The sequence below is a fragment of the Cetorhinus maximus genome, chromosome 3 (assembly GCF_964194155.1).
Source record: "Cetorhinus maximus chromosome 3, sCetMax3.hap1.1, whole genome shotgun sequence".
Classification (NCBI taxonomy): Eukaryota; Metazoa; Chordata; class Chondrichthyes; order Lamniformes; family Cetorhinidae; genus Cetorhinus; species Cetorhinus maximus.
In genome coordinates, this window is record NC_135881.1 from 135,706,334 (window position 1) to 135,721,479 (window position 15,146).

General features: G+C 42.4%; 1 protein-coding gene across 1 annotated transcript in view; it reads left to right on the forward strand.

Annotated features, from left to right (window-relative positions):
- The window catches only part of chn2 (chimerin 2), a 379,687-nt gene that overhangs the window by 335,904 nt on the left and 28,637 nt on the right, over window positions 1–15,146 (forward strand). The window contains exon 9 of the mRNA XM_078539034.1: window positions 11,823–11,996. Within this exon, the coding sequence (XP_078395160.1) occupies window positions 11,823–11,996 (174 nt within the window). The remainder of the gene's footprint in view (window positions 1–11,822; window positions 11,997–15,146) is intronic.

Genomic DNA, 15,146 nt, shown 5'->3' on the forward strand with positions numbered 1-15,146 from the left:
TAAGACTAGGACAGAGGACCTGTTTGGGGATTATCAGGAACTAAGAACTAAATTAAAGAACGGGTTCTCGAGGGTTATAATCTCCGGATTACTACCCGAGCCACATGCAAATTGGCATAGGGACGCGAGAATAAGGGAAGTAAACACGGGGCTAAAGGAGTGGTGCGGGAAAGAGGGGTTCCATTTCATGGGGCACTGGCATCAGTATTGGAACAGAAAGGATCTGTACCGTTGGGATGGTCTCCACCTGAACCGATCTGGGACCAATGTTCTAGCGAAAAGGGTAAATAGGGTGTTCAATAGGACTTTAAACTAGAAAGTTGGGGGAGAGGGAAGAAGTATGACTAATGGGAATCAAAGCAGCAGGTTAGCGTGTGGGGAGGTGGATTCAACTTCATGGAAAATTATGAAAAAACTGAAAAGAAAGGAGAGCCCAGGAGAGGCTATTAAAGTCCCCAGAACACAAAATAGGACAGAGTGTTTGGAAAGGGCTAGGAATCTAACTTCAAGCACATCAGATAGAGGGACAACAATGAGAAAGGGGACGGGAAATACATGACTGAAGGTGTTGTATCTGAATGCACGCAGTATATGAAATAAGGTAAATGAGTTTGTGGCGCAGATTGAAATTGGCAGGTATGATGTGGTGGGCATCACGGAGACATGGCTGCAAGGGGATCAGGACTGGGAGCTAAATATCCAAGGATATACATACTATCGAAAAGAAAGGCAGGTTGGCATAGGGGGTAGGGTTGCTTTGTTAGTAAGAAATGAAATTAAATCGATAGCAAGAAATGACATAGGGTCAGGTGATGTAGAATCTGTGTGGGTAGAGTTGAGGAACCGCAAAGGTAAAAAAAGCATAATAGGAGTTATGTACAGGCCTCCAAACAGTATTCAGGATGTGGGGCACAAGATACACCAGGAGATGGAAAAGGCATGTAAGAAAGGCAAGCTTACAGTGATCATGGGGGGATTTCAATATGCAGGTAGACTGGGAAAATCAGGTTGGTAGTGGATCCCAAGAAAAGGAATTTGTGGAATATCTACGAGATGGTTTTTTGGAGCAGCTTGTGTTGGAGCCCACTAGGGAACAGGCAATTCTGGATTTAGTGATGTGTAATGAGGCAGATTTGATAAGGGAGCTTAAGGTGAAGGAACGCTTAGGAGGAAGTGACCATAATATGATAGAATTCACCCTGCAATTTGAGAGGAAAAAGCTGGAATCAGATGTAACGGTATTACAGTTGAATAAAGGCAACTACAGTGGCATGAGGGAGGAGCTGGCCAGAACTGACTGGGAGATGAGCCTAGCAGGAAAGACAGTGGAACAGCAATGGCAGGAGTTTCTGGGAGTAATTTGGGAGACACAGCAAAAATTCATCCATAGGAAGAAGAAGCATACTAAAGGGAGGACGAGGCAACCATGGCTGACAAGGGAAGTCAGGGACAGCATAAAAGCTAAAGAGAAAGCATACAATTCAGCGAAGAGCAGTGGGAAACCAGGGGATTGGGAAGCCTACAAAGACCAACAGAGGACAACTAAAAAAGAAATAAGGAGGGAGAAGATTAAATATGAGGGTAAACTAGCCAGTAATATAAAAGAAGATTGCAAGAGTTTTTTTTAGATATATAAAGGGTAAGAGAGATGCAAAAGTGGACATTGGGCCACTGGAAAATGACGCTGGAGAAGTAGTAGTGGGGAACAAAGAAATGGCGGAGGAACTGAATAGGTACTTTGCATCAGTCTTCACGGTGGAAGACACGAGTAACATCCCCAAAGTTCAAGAGAGTCGGGGGGCAGAGGTGAGTATGGTGGCCATTCCCAAGGAGAAGGTGCTAGGAAAACTGAAATGTCTGAAGGTGGATAAATCACCTGGACCAGATGGATTACACCCCAGAGTTCTGAAGGAGATAGCTGAAGAGATAGTGGAGGCGTTAGTGGTGATCTTTCAGGAATCACTCGAGTCAGGGATGGTCCCAGAGGACTGGAAAATGGCTAATGTAACCCCCCTGTTTAAGAAGGGAGTGAAGCAAAAGACAGGAAATTACAGGCCGATTAGCCTGACCTCAGTCGTTGGTAAGATTTTAGAGTCCATTATTAAGGATAAGATTTCAGAATACTTGGAAGTGCATGGTAAAATAGGGTAAAGTCAGCATGGTTTCATCAAGGGGAGGTCATGCCTGACAAATCTGTTAGAATTCTTTGAGGAGGTAACGAGTAGGTTAGACAAAGGAGAGCCAATGGATGTTAGCTACTTGGACTTCCAGAAGGCCTTTGACAAGGTGCCGCACAGGAGGCTGCTCAGTAAGATAAGAGCCCATGGTATTAGAGGCAAGATACTAGCATGGATAGAAGATTGGCTGTCTGGCAGGAGGCCAGTGACTAGTGGAGTTCCGCAGGGGTCAGTGTTGGGACCACAACTTTTCACTTTATACATTAATGATCTAGATAAAGGAACTGAGGGCATTCTGGCTAAGTTTTCAGATGATACAAAGATAGGTGGAGGGACAGGTAGTATTGAGGAGGCAGGGAGGATGCAGAAGGATTTGGACAGATTAGGAGAATGGGCAAAGAAGTGGCAGATGGAATACAACGTGGGGAAGTGTGAGGTCATGCACGTTGGTAGAAAGAATAGAGGCATATACTATTTTCTAAATGGGGAGAGAATTCAGAAATCTGGAGTGCAAAGGGACTTGGGAGTTCTAGTCCAGGATTCTCTTAAGGTTAACTTGCAGGTTGAGTCGGTAGTTAGGAAGGCAAATGCAATGGTGGCATTTATTTCGAGAGGACTAGAATATAAAAGCAGGGATGTGCTGCTGAGGCTTTATAAGGCTCTGGTCAGACCACATTTAGAATATTGTGAGCAATTTTGTGCCCCGTACCTCAGGAAGGATGTTCTAGCCCTGGAGAGGGTCCAGAGGAGGTTCACGAGAACGATCCCAGGAATAAAAGTCTTAACATATGAGGAACGTTTGAGGACTCTGGGTCTATACTCGATGGAGTTTAGAAGAATGAGGGGGGATTTGATTGAAACTTACAGAATACTGAAAGGCCTGGATAGAGTGGACGTGGGGAAGATGTTTCCATTAGTAGGAGAGACTAGGACCCGAGGGCACAGCCTCAGAGTAAAGGGAAGACCTTTTTAGAACAGAGATGAGGAGAAACTTCTTTAGCCAGAGAGTGGTGAATGTATGGAATTCATTGCCACAGAAGGCTGTGGAGGCCAGGTCACTGAGTGTATTTAAGACCGAGATAGATAGGTTCTTGATTGGTAAGGGGATCAAAGGTTACGGGGAGAAGGCGGGAGAATGGGGTTGAGAAACTTATTAGCCATGATTGAATGGCAGAGCAGACTTGATGGGCCGAATGGCCTAATTTCTGCTCCTTGGTCTTATGGTCTTATGGAGTATGTATGACATATAAATTCTTGCAAAACAGTTTCCTGACGCTGATTGTCAGGAAGTTTACCCCAATTTTAAAACCCCAAGAACTTAGTTGCAAAAGCTCATCCTGCTGTCAGTAAATTGATTTTTTTGCCTCCTGCTAAATTAAGCCCCCCGCCTGCCATGTTTTCCATTCCAGGCAGTTCCGGAGTATTCCATTCAATGTTTCATGTTCTGATGAAAGATCAATCACCTGAAACAGTAACTTAGCATTTTTTTCTCCAGATATGCTGCCTGACCTGCTGAGTATCTCCAGAATTTTCTGCTTTTATTACAAATTTTTATTTGATAAATTTATTTATGTAATTTTCATTATGAATTTGGAAATAGGAAAATTGCTGACAGGAAGTGCATTCAGATGAGATTTTAAATACATTTTGGATGATGTACATGTCAAATACTTAATTTGATTGGCCTAGATGCAAGTTACTTGTCTACTCATGCTCCCAGCATCTTTAACTAAAGTTGTGTTAAAAGCCTTTGGAAGTCTATTGTCCTGTGGGTGCTTGTGGTAAAATTGCTGGTTTTATAAATTTGGAATCTGTTTGGACTGTTGCCTTACAGGGGGTGTGTAGTTGGGAGTTTGGTTAAGTAGAAATTTTGGCAACTGTTATAACTGTATAACTTTAATCTTGTGTGTGTGTTTTACGTTTTTTCTTCTTTTGTTAATAAATGTTTTAATTTAATCTTTAAAATCTCTAAAGGTGGTAGTGGACTCATCACTTCTGACTTCAGTGCATAAGCCTTCTCGTAATAAATACAAATTGCAGAATCATTGTGGTAGCTTGGCCAAGTTTCCCTTGTGGATTTGGTCAGCCTGGCAAATACCACCTGTCATATCATAACAGGGTCTTTTATCACATGCTATACAAATACGAGTTGCTATTAAAACATGAGGGATGAAAAGTTGGAACCATTTGCTGTCGTTTCTTGGGTGAGTGCCCTTCGAGCTTCAAACTCGCATCCAGGGAGCGTGCGCACACTTGAGGGGCAAATTACATCAGATGCCGTATTCGTATGGGTGTTGGCGTTGCACAGTGAACTTCTGCTGGAGATGCACAGAGCAAACAGACCATGACACCAGTTGGCCTACACGAGCATTGCCATTTTCGAGTTCAATGCTCCCATCAAAAGCTCTATCTTAATCCCACACAGTTGAACATGTGACTAGTAACAGGAAGGACCCCCTCCCCACCCCCGACCATCGCCATTTAAAGGGATCACCAATGCATACGCCAAGTCACTGGTTGGTTTCTTCTGATTTTTGTCTCAATTGTAAAGTGTTTGGTACTTTCTATACTTGTTTCATGTTGCAAAAATCTACCGGGAGTGATGTGGCAGTGTTATGACCGATGCAGTTGGTAAAGCTGAGTTATTTTTAAAAATCCCAGAGGGAAACTTCAAACAACTGTCATAACCTTTAAGTTTAAGTGCTATGTTTGAGATGCGACTCTAAATTCAGGAATCAGACCACTAGTTCTCAAGGTTTTACATTAAACTAGATGAAACATTTTATTAATTTACACAGGTTAAAATATATGTACGCATGGCTACAAATTACTATTATAACTTTTAACAAATTCCCAAACTAATCTCCATGAAGGCAACAGCAACCCATAGACTTAACCAAACACCAGGCAAAGCATTTTCACCGTACGAATTCAAAATGAGGTTCTTTTCACTGTGGAGCAGTTGAAGGCTTGCAGCTCCCTTTTGATCTTACATTGTCTCTGCCTGCGCAGCTGAAAACCACTGAAATTATACCTTCCACCAATGATTGAATTCAAATTCTCATTGCCTCACCAGACTGTTTGAACTTCACCTCTTAACAATGAAACCCCTTTCATAGTGCCAATTTTATTAGTAATATAAACATATTGCTTCATAGCTGCTAGTAAGATGTCAAGTTTTCACCCCACTTGAATGCTCTATTCAAAAAATACAAATGTACACTATCTCTCTGTTTGCATCTCAACTAGTACATCAAAGCACCCAGACTAGCTGGCTTTAATTCAATTAAGGCATACCTGCAGACTAAATCTTTATTTTAAGAGAGAAATATTTTCCAAAATATATACATTAATAGCTTCATGACAGGCAGGCACTGAAGAACGTTCTGCTAAGTTCAAGGTTTCTGCACAAACCCAGACATGGATGCACAAGCAGCAGTTTCTCCTTGGAATGCAGCATGACTGTGGGAATGAACAGGACAAGCTGCTGGAAGAGGGAGGCAGGAGAGAAGGGCTCTCAGCAGGAGAGACTATCTTTCTAGGGCAGTTCAGAGAGCAAGTTTTCGACCTGAAACTCAGTAAGAAACAATATCTGTGCTTCAGTAAGGATGTCTTCACTGATATCTGCCACCTGCTGCATCCACAAATGCAACCTCAGAGCAGGGCAAGGAGCACAATGCCAGTGGCTATTGCATGGACTTTTACACGTTTGATTCCTTCCAGGCTTCAGCTGGAGATATTTGCAGCATCTCGCAGCTTGTCTTCCACTGTTGTATAAGGGAGGCTCTCTATTCAAAGAGCAAATGACTTCACTATGATTTACAGCTTCCCCACGGTGCAGGGCGCTATTGACTGCACACACCTCGCATTGCATTTTTCATGTGTCAACACTGCCCTATGCCAGAAAAAGATCCTACTCACTCACCATTCAGCTAGTGTGTGACCACAGGCAACAAATCATGCAGGCCAATGTCCAGTCTCCTGGAAGCAGTCATGATGACTTCATTGTGCATCAGTTCGCTGTGCCAGCTGCATTTGAGACACCACGGCAAAACAAAGGGTGGCTACTGGGTAATAGATGGCCTTAGAGGGCAATCTTGAACAGCTCTGAGGCTAGTACACTCGGCTGCGAACTGCACCATTACAGCATGCAGGCAGCTGTCCAAAGGAGGCTGGTTGATGGACAACAGCACGGACACTGGTGGAATGATAGGGTTGGAAGGACAGTGTTGTCTTCCTGAAAGCAAGTTCATGCTCTAGTCCTCCTCCAAGCGACGTATTAGCAACGCTGGAGGACAGATTGCTTTTCTGCAGCGATAACCAGCAAGCCGATTGGCACAATGTAATCCCAGCCATGATGAAAGGAGTCTAAGCTTCCACTTCAGCACTCAGACATTGGGTGGTTACTGCTTGTGCTGCATTGGAAGCTGCGACAACAGCCATCGGCATCATGACTGGGCCCACAACTGTGCAAACTGAATCAGTCACTACTTCCATACTGGAAAGTATGGGCTTCAAGTTCAGTGCAAAGTCTCTTGCCAAATTAGTGATAGACTCTATGCTCACTAACATTGACCTTAGGCTTTCTGATGGGCTTCCCATTGAACCAAGCATCTTGTGGTGCTTACGCATTGGCTGCCCCATCGGTGTTCATCTGAGTCCTCTGTGGCAGATCATGCCCACAAGTGCCAGACAATGGCCATCTCCAGCAAGAGAGAATCCAACCGTTGGCCCTTGAAATTCAACGTCGTTACCATTGCTGAATTACCCACCACCACCATCCCCGGAGTTACCATTAACTAGAAACTTAACTGCAACAACCATATAAACACTGTGTTCATATGAGCTGATAAGAGACTTGGAATTCTGCTATGATTAACACACCCCCTGACTTCCCAAAGCCCCTCCTACAAGGCACAAGTCAGTAATATGATGGAATACTTGCCTCAATGGGTGCAGCTCCAACATTTAAGAAGCTTGACACCATCCAGGGTAAAGCAACCCACTTGATTAGCACTCCATCCACCACCTTAAACATTCACTCCCTCCCCCACAGTGCAAAGTGGCAGCAGTGTGTAGCATATACAAGATGTACTGTAGCAACTCATCAAAGCTCCTTCAACAGCAACTTCCAAATCCACGACTTCTACCACCTGGAAGGACAAGGGCAGCAGATGCATGGGAACACCACCACCTGCAAGTTCCCCTCCAAGCCACACACCATCCTGACTTGGAACTATTTCACCATTCCTTCACTGTCACTGGGTCAAAAAAAAGGAATCCCTCCTAACAGCACCATGGATGTACCTACACCAGCTGAAGTAGTGTTCAAGAAGGCGGCTCACTTCTTGAACTTCCCGAAGGCAATTGGGGGTGGCAACAAATGCTGGCCTTGCCAGTAAAGCTCATATCCCATGCAAGAATAACTTTTTTAAAATCATGCCCTCCAGCCAGCTGGCACCTTGCTATCCTTGCCTGAACCATGGCTATAGACCCCTTGTGCCCGATGTCTCTCAAATCCTGCCTCTATGCTATCCTCTAAAATACATGCATTGTCAGCATCTGAATTGATGGTGTATCTTTTTCACTGTCGTCTTGTTGTTCTTCCACTGCCTGACTTCTTGGGTATCTATAAAGAGGAAAGACACAGGATAAGGTTGTGGAGCTTGGGAGGGGTTTGTGGGCGGGAAGAAACAGGTTGTATGCTTAAACCATCTGCACCTTTTTAAATCAGAAGAGATTGTGGGATGAGGGGCAAGTGGAATCTGAGAATGCGGATTAGGTCTGAGCATGCCATCTTCTTTGATTAGTTTCACCCTGCCACAGCCTCAGCAATGGTCATCCAAATATTGGTCATTACCACCTCTTTCAGTTTAGGTTATGCAGACATTCCTATTCTCCTCTGGTTAGCTCCTGCTGCCTGTGGTTATGGGCCGCCTTGTCTAGCAAGAGACAGTGAAATGTGTCAGTGAGTATAGTTCAGTGTCTTTGGGTGGTATGGCTGTCAAGGTTGAGTAGTTGATATTGTGTGCAAGCTGAGAGATATGGGTGTGAAGTTTGCAGCAATGCTTATATGTGTGAGGGTGTGGTGGTGCATATAATTGTCAGGTATGAATCCTGATTGATACTAATTGTTGGCAGGTGAGTGATGAAGGGTGTGGTGAATTGAGCAGTGTGTGAGGGTAGTAATGCAGTTGGCAGAATATGGCATTAACTGACCTTAATCATGCATGAAGTCATTGAACTTCTTGCAGGCTGCATCCATCCAGGTCCTTGGGACTTGGCTTCTGGCGTTGACCTCCAAGGTTACCTGTTCCCACTGCCTTTTGAGCATGGAGGGCATCCTGACATCACTTGCAGATACAGGACACCACCTCCACCAAGTCCTCCAGTACAGCATTTGAAAACCTTGGATCCTCTTTTTCTCTCATTTTGTGTCGCTCTTCAGTGTTTCCCAGGTCAGAATCACTTCCTGCATCATTGCTGACACCTGCTCCAGTCATCATATACCTTCCCTTTAAAAGTTGCATACTAGCTTTAATCATGTGCTAGCTCCTCGTGATATTTACCCCTTTCTAATGCATTCAGCCAATCAATAGCATGGTTACTGTGGACACTGAAATCATTGAAATGAACAGGCAGCGTAAATTTGGCATGCTGCCTGCATTGCAATCAGCGGGCACATATTAATCACTCAATCCCTCTACTGGTTCTTGTGTCCCTTGGGATCTCGATAAACAAAACTTCATCTAAGTACTGTGAATAATTTTTTTGAATGACTGAATGCACACAGCCAAACTTAAGTACATGAAAGACATTGGATACGTGTACCATGGTGCTCTGGTTCACATTACCAGAAACCAGCTGAGGAAGTTCCAAGGCAGGGAGATGAGACTTACATAGGGATCCAGGTCACAGCTCTGGATTCACTGATTTTATCTGTTGTGTTTGGGCCTGGCTGTAACACTCTTCCCAGGTTCGCTCTACTCTCCCCTCCATGCCCTGATACTGTTGTCAGTTTTCGTAGAAGCAGAAGAAAAGAACAGCACTAATCTCCTCCCAGAATTATGTTGATGTTGGAGTCGCTGTTCTCTAGTCAATTTATGCCCATTTGGATGCAGTAGAAGTTTAGCATAAAGGTAATTGCCAATACATAAGCTATAGTCTGTGCTGCTATTGGCATTAATTAATTCTCTCTCTCAAATTTTGTAGGTGATTGTTGTCTATTCAGTTGTACATCCCATAGTCATAAAATGTATGTAAGGTAGTAAAATATTTATTGATTTGGATTCCTATTCCTATTTACTCTCTATGTATTGAAGTTTCAACCCAAGCAAATTTGGAAAGTTTTGTTGTCTGAGGAAGTGAATGTACATATCAGGATGGTATAATAAATCATTCATGCAATGCTTGTTGCTATTTTAATTGAATGTTATTTATGTTTTTCATAAGGAGTATTCTGTCAAATAACCCACAGAACTGCTTTCCCTGCCAAGTGAAACTAATCTGACAGGAAAGTTTTTACTGTATAAACTGGTGAAACTTGAAGATTGAGGATTGCCCACAGTTGTTCTTGATATGAGCCAAAAGATACTAATATATTACAGTTTCCCTGTAACTTGTCATACATCACTGATTAGAAACAAAACACAATGTGAATGACAGAATTCTTTCTCTTTCTACTCCACTGTGTTAATTTTGGAACACTTCATTTTTTTGCCATTGACTCATGAAGAAGACATTAAGAGCACCATTGAGATTTTACTCCTGTCTAAAACTACGTTTTTCTAATATTGTCGTTTGGTAGTACAGAGCTTGAGTATTGTTGATAATAGACATTTTGTTGCTGCTTTTCGTCTTGCGCTCATCAGGACAATCGCAAGAATACCAATGTTAGAAAAAACAACAACTTTATACTGTATGAGAAGAGAGTGCTGATTGGTTGGCAAGTGGACTCTGGTGGAGGTGTTGCCATGGAGAATGCACCAATTAATGGTGACTGATAGTTAACTGCCAAGCATTGTTTGAAATTTAAACCTAGCAGGTTGACATTTATTGGTCAAAGCATTGCGCTGAGGAATGAACCAACGAATAGATATCACTTATTTTGTTTAACTGAAACAGGCACAATGTGTGTACATGTTCTTTCTGCCTGCAAAGAACAGGGCCCTGTGTATTAATATATGTAACTTCCAGTACACGCTAATGTGCCACACTGCGACCCGACTGACAATCTTAAATTGGTTGTCAGGGTAATTTTTAGCACACTGAGGATTATTTAGCAAATGCTGTCCTATCGCAGAATCACATCTAATATTGAACATTGTGTTTAGAGTTTTGCAAGCTTGGGCTGGTTGGATATGGCCTGTACCTTGCCTGTTGCGAACAACGAAAGGGACATGCTGTTTGATACAAGGCTGCATGTCCCTTCTGTTCACAACACGCAGGGTACAGACCGTACCCAACCAGCCCGTGTTTACAAAACTCAAAACACAGTCTTCAATATTAGATGTGATTCTGCGATTGAACAGTATTTACTAAATAACCCTCAGTGTGCTAAAAATGACACTGACAACCAACTTAAAATTGTCAGCTGGGCTTGCAGTGTGGCACATTTGCATGTACTGGAAGCTACATATATTAATACACAGGGCCCTGTTCTTTGCAGATAGTAAGAACATGCTTTTACACACATTGCACCTGTTTCAGCTAAACAAACTAAGTGACCGCCATTTGCTGGTTCATTCTTCAGGGAAATGCCTTGACCAATAAGTGTCAAGCTGCCTAGTTTAAATTTCAAACAATGCTTGGCAGTAACTATCAGTCACCATTAACTGGTGCATTCTCCATGGCAACGCCTCTACCAATCAGAGTTCACTTGCCGATCAATCAGCACACTCTTCTCATGTTGTATAAAGTTGTAGCTTCCCTGACATTGGTATTCTTATGATTGCCCTGATGATAGCAAGACGAAAAGCTTCAACAAAATGTCTTTTTTCTAATATAAAAATAACAATACAGTAAAATCTGATGTATAAATCACAACTCACCTATATGTCACAACCCTATTTTACAGTTGGTTTTTTCAGTTTAAAATGTTCTGTTTAAATTGTACTGGATTACAGTTCAAACGTGTATTGCTGCTTGCGGGTCCATCATACTCTAACAAATGCCAATATTAATATAAAAGAACTACTGTGTATTGTTAGTTTTCAACTGTAATACCTAAACCACAAAAAATAATTTCTTGAAACACAATTTTAAACAAAGAAGAAAACTTAAACATTTCTTGCCTTTCGCTACCTCTTTCCTATTCCCCCTCTCATTTTTTACAAAATTGACTCTAGTTGTTTTCTAATCTATCTATTCTAATATTTATAAATAGAAAATCTTCCCTTACTACTACTCCTAGGCATTGACCATTTATTTAAGAATTGGACGCAACTTACACGGAATTGGTCTGCCTTAAGCAAACCAATGCTAAAATATAACTTATTGGTACAAGATCTGTTATCATCATACTAGAACTTTCAAGCAAATTCTTAGCAAAAGTATACAATTTGTTATTGAATTACTTTTAACTGTGTTTCTGAGTCACATAACAAAAGCACTGTGTAATTATACTTCTGTTGATTTTTGTTCCAGACTGTGGACTGAATGTACATAAGCAGTGTTCAAAATTTGTACCCAATGACTGTCAGCCTGACCTCAAGAGAATCAAGAAGGTGTACAGTTGTGACTTGACAACTCTTGTAAAAGCGCACAATACTCAGAGACCAATGGTTGTGGATATGTGTATTCGAGAGATTGAAGCACGAGGTTTGAGCATACTCTTCATAATGCTGTAAATTATCATTTTGATTTAATGTTTGCTTGCTTATATGCACCCAAAGGCAGTTGATGCATTTTGGTTATGCCCGTCTTGCATTGCCAGTGAAGCAGTGAGGCTCTGACATATTTCAGCAGGTACTAACTAGACATGTATTCTTTTGTCTTATATTACCATTTCATTGTGTCATATCATAACCAAATTGCCTATTAATGACATCCATAAAGGAGAATGATGCAATGGGAAAACATTTAATAAAGTGATCCTGTGACTCATAGACGTCTACAGCACAGAAGGAGGCCATTCAGCTCATCATGTCCACGCCGATCAACAAAGATCTGATTTCACTAATCCCATTTTCCAGCGCTTGGCCCATAACCTTGGAGGCTATGGCAACGCAAGTGAATATCTAAATATTTCTGAAATGTTATGAGAGTTTCTGACTCAACCACCCTTTCAGGCAGTGAGTTCCAGACTCCCACCACCCTCTGGGTGAAACAATTTCTCCTCAACTCCCCTTTATCTTAAATCTATGCCCACTGGTTATTGCCCCCCTCTACTAATGGAAAAAGTGCCTTCCTGTCCACCCTATCTATGCCCCTCATAATCTTACACACCTCTATCAGGTCCCCCCTCAACCTTCATTGCTCCAAGGATAACAACCCCAGCCTATCAAATCTTTCCTCATAGCTCAGACCCTACAAACCAGGCAGCATCCTGGTAAATCTCCTTTGCACCCTGTCCAGTGCAGTCACATCCTTCCTATAATGTGGTGACCAGAACTGCACGCAGTACTCCAGTTGTGGCCTAACCAGTGTTTTATACAGTTCCAGCATAACCTCCCTGCTCTTGTATTCTATGCTTCAGCTAATAAAGGCAAGTATCCCATATGTCTGCTTAACCACCTTATCTACCTGCCCAGCTAACTTCAGGCAGCTATGGATATGCACACCAAGGTCCCTCTGATCTTCATTACTTTTCAGGGCCCAACCATTCACAGTGTAATCCTTTGCCTTGTTAGCCCTCCCCAAGTGCATTACCTCAAACTTTTCCGGGTTGAATTCCATTTGCCACTGCTCTGCCTACATGACCTGTCCATTGACATCCTCCTGCAGTTTGCGGCTATCCTTCTCACTATTTACCATCCTACCAATTTTTGTGTCAGCCGCGAACTTCTTGATAATGCCCCCTACATTTAAGTCCAAATCATTTATGTACACCACAAACAGCAAGGGCCCCAGCACCGAGCCCTGCAGAACCCCAATGAGAACGGACTTCCAGTCACAGAAACATCCCTCTACCATCACCTTCTGCTTCCTGCCTCTCAGCCAATTTTGGATCCAACATGCCACTTTGCCTTGGATCCCATGGGCTTTTACTTTCTTGACTAGTCTGCCATGAGGGACCTTATTGAAAGCCTTGCTAAAGTCCATGTATACCACATCAATGCATTACCCTCATCAATACTTGTGGTTACCTCCTCAAAAAATTCAATCAAATTTATCAAACACGACCTTCCCTTAACAAATCCATGCTGACTATCCCTGATTAATCCGTGTCTCTCCAAGTGCAGATATATTCTGTCCCTCAGAATTCTTTCTAGTAACTTCCCCACCATCAAGGTTAGACTGACTGGCCTGTAATTTCCTGGTCTATCCCTTCCTCCCTTTTTTAATAATGGGACAACATTAGCAGTCCTTGAGTCCTCTGGTATGTCACCTGTGGCCAGAGAGAATTTGAAAATTACTGCCAAGGCCGCTGATATCTCTTCCCTTGCCTGCCTCAACAGCCTGGGATACATCTCATCCGGGCCTGTGAATTTATCCACTTTTAAGGCCACTACACCCGCTTGTACCTCCTCTCCCTCTCTGCTAGTTTCCTCCTAATATTTCACAGTCCTCCACCCTGATGTCTATGTCTGTGTTGCCCTTTTCCATTGTGAAGACCGAAGTAAAGTATTCATTGAGGACTGTACCCACGTCTTCCGGGGCCACACACACACTACCTCAAGGGTCCCTAATTGGCCCTACTCTTTCCCTAGTTATTCTCTTGCTCTTTATATATTTTAAAAACCCCTTTGGGTTTTCCTTTATTCTACCCGCCAATGCTTTCTCATGCACTCTCTTAGCTTTCCTAATTTCCTTTTCAAGTTCCCCCCTGCACTTTTTATACTCCTGTGATATCAATAGGTTATGCACCTTGATTTGTTGAATTATTTGTTGTAACTGTTGTCAAATCATGGAATGACACAACACAGAAGGAGGCCATTTGGCCCATCTTGCCTCTGATGGCCTTTGAACTAATTAAGGCAGCTCTTAATTAGTCCTACTCCTCTGCTCTTCATCCATAGCTGAGCAATTTTTTTTTCTTTTCAAGTAATTGTCCAATTCCCTTTTGAAAGTTATTATTGAATTTGCTTCCACCAGCCTATCAGGCAGTGCATTCCAAATCATAGCAACTAGTTGTGTTTTTTTCTCTCATGTTGCCTCGGGTTTATTTGCTAAGTTACTTAAATCTATGCTTTCTGTTTACCAACCCTTCTGCCATTGGAAACAGTTTCTCCTTATTTACTTTATCAAATCCCTTAAAGATAAAGATAACTCTCCTCTTAATCTCCTTTGCTCTGAAGAAAATAACCTCAGTTTCTTTAGTCTCTCCACATAACTGAAGTCTTTCATCCCTGGTATCATTCTAGTAAATCTCTTTTGCAATCTTTCTAAGGATTCCTAAAGTGTGGTGCACAGAATTGGCCACAATACTTCAATTGGGATCTAACCAGAGTTTTATAAAGGTTTAGCATTACTTCCTTGACTTGTATTCTATGCTTCTTCATTATAATGTCAAGGACCCATTGTGCCTTTTTTAACAGTCTTCTCAATTGGCCTGCCACCTTTGAAGACCTGTGGGTTGGATTTTTAGGTCCTGTTAGGGGTGCGAATGGAGATGGGTGGGCTCCAAAATACTCTGCATTGCTGAGGCTTCCCAGTGCAACTCAATATATGGCATTGTGCCCCCTTAATGAGTGCTTGGCCTCTGTAATCTCCATCATGAGTGCCAATTTCGTCATGGCTGACTTCCTTGTGGTCTGCGATCATGGCTACTTACATCACTTCCTCCTCCATTGATAAAATGATCTGATG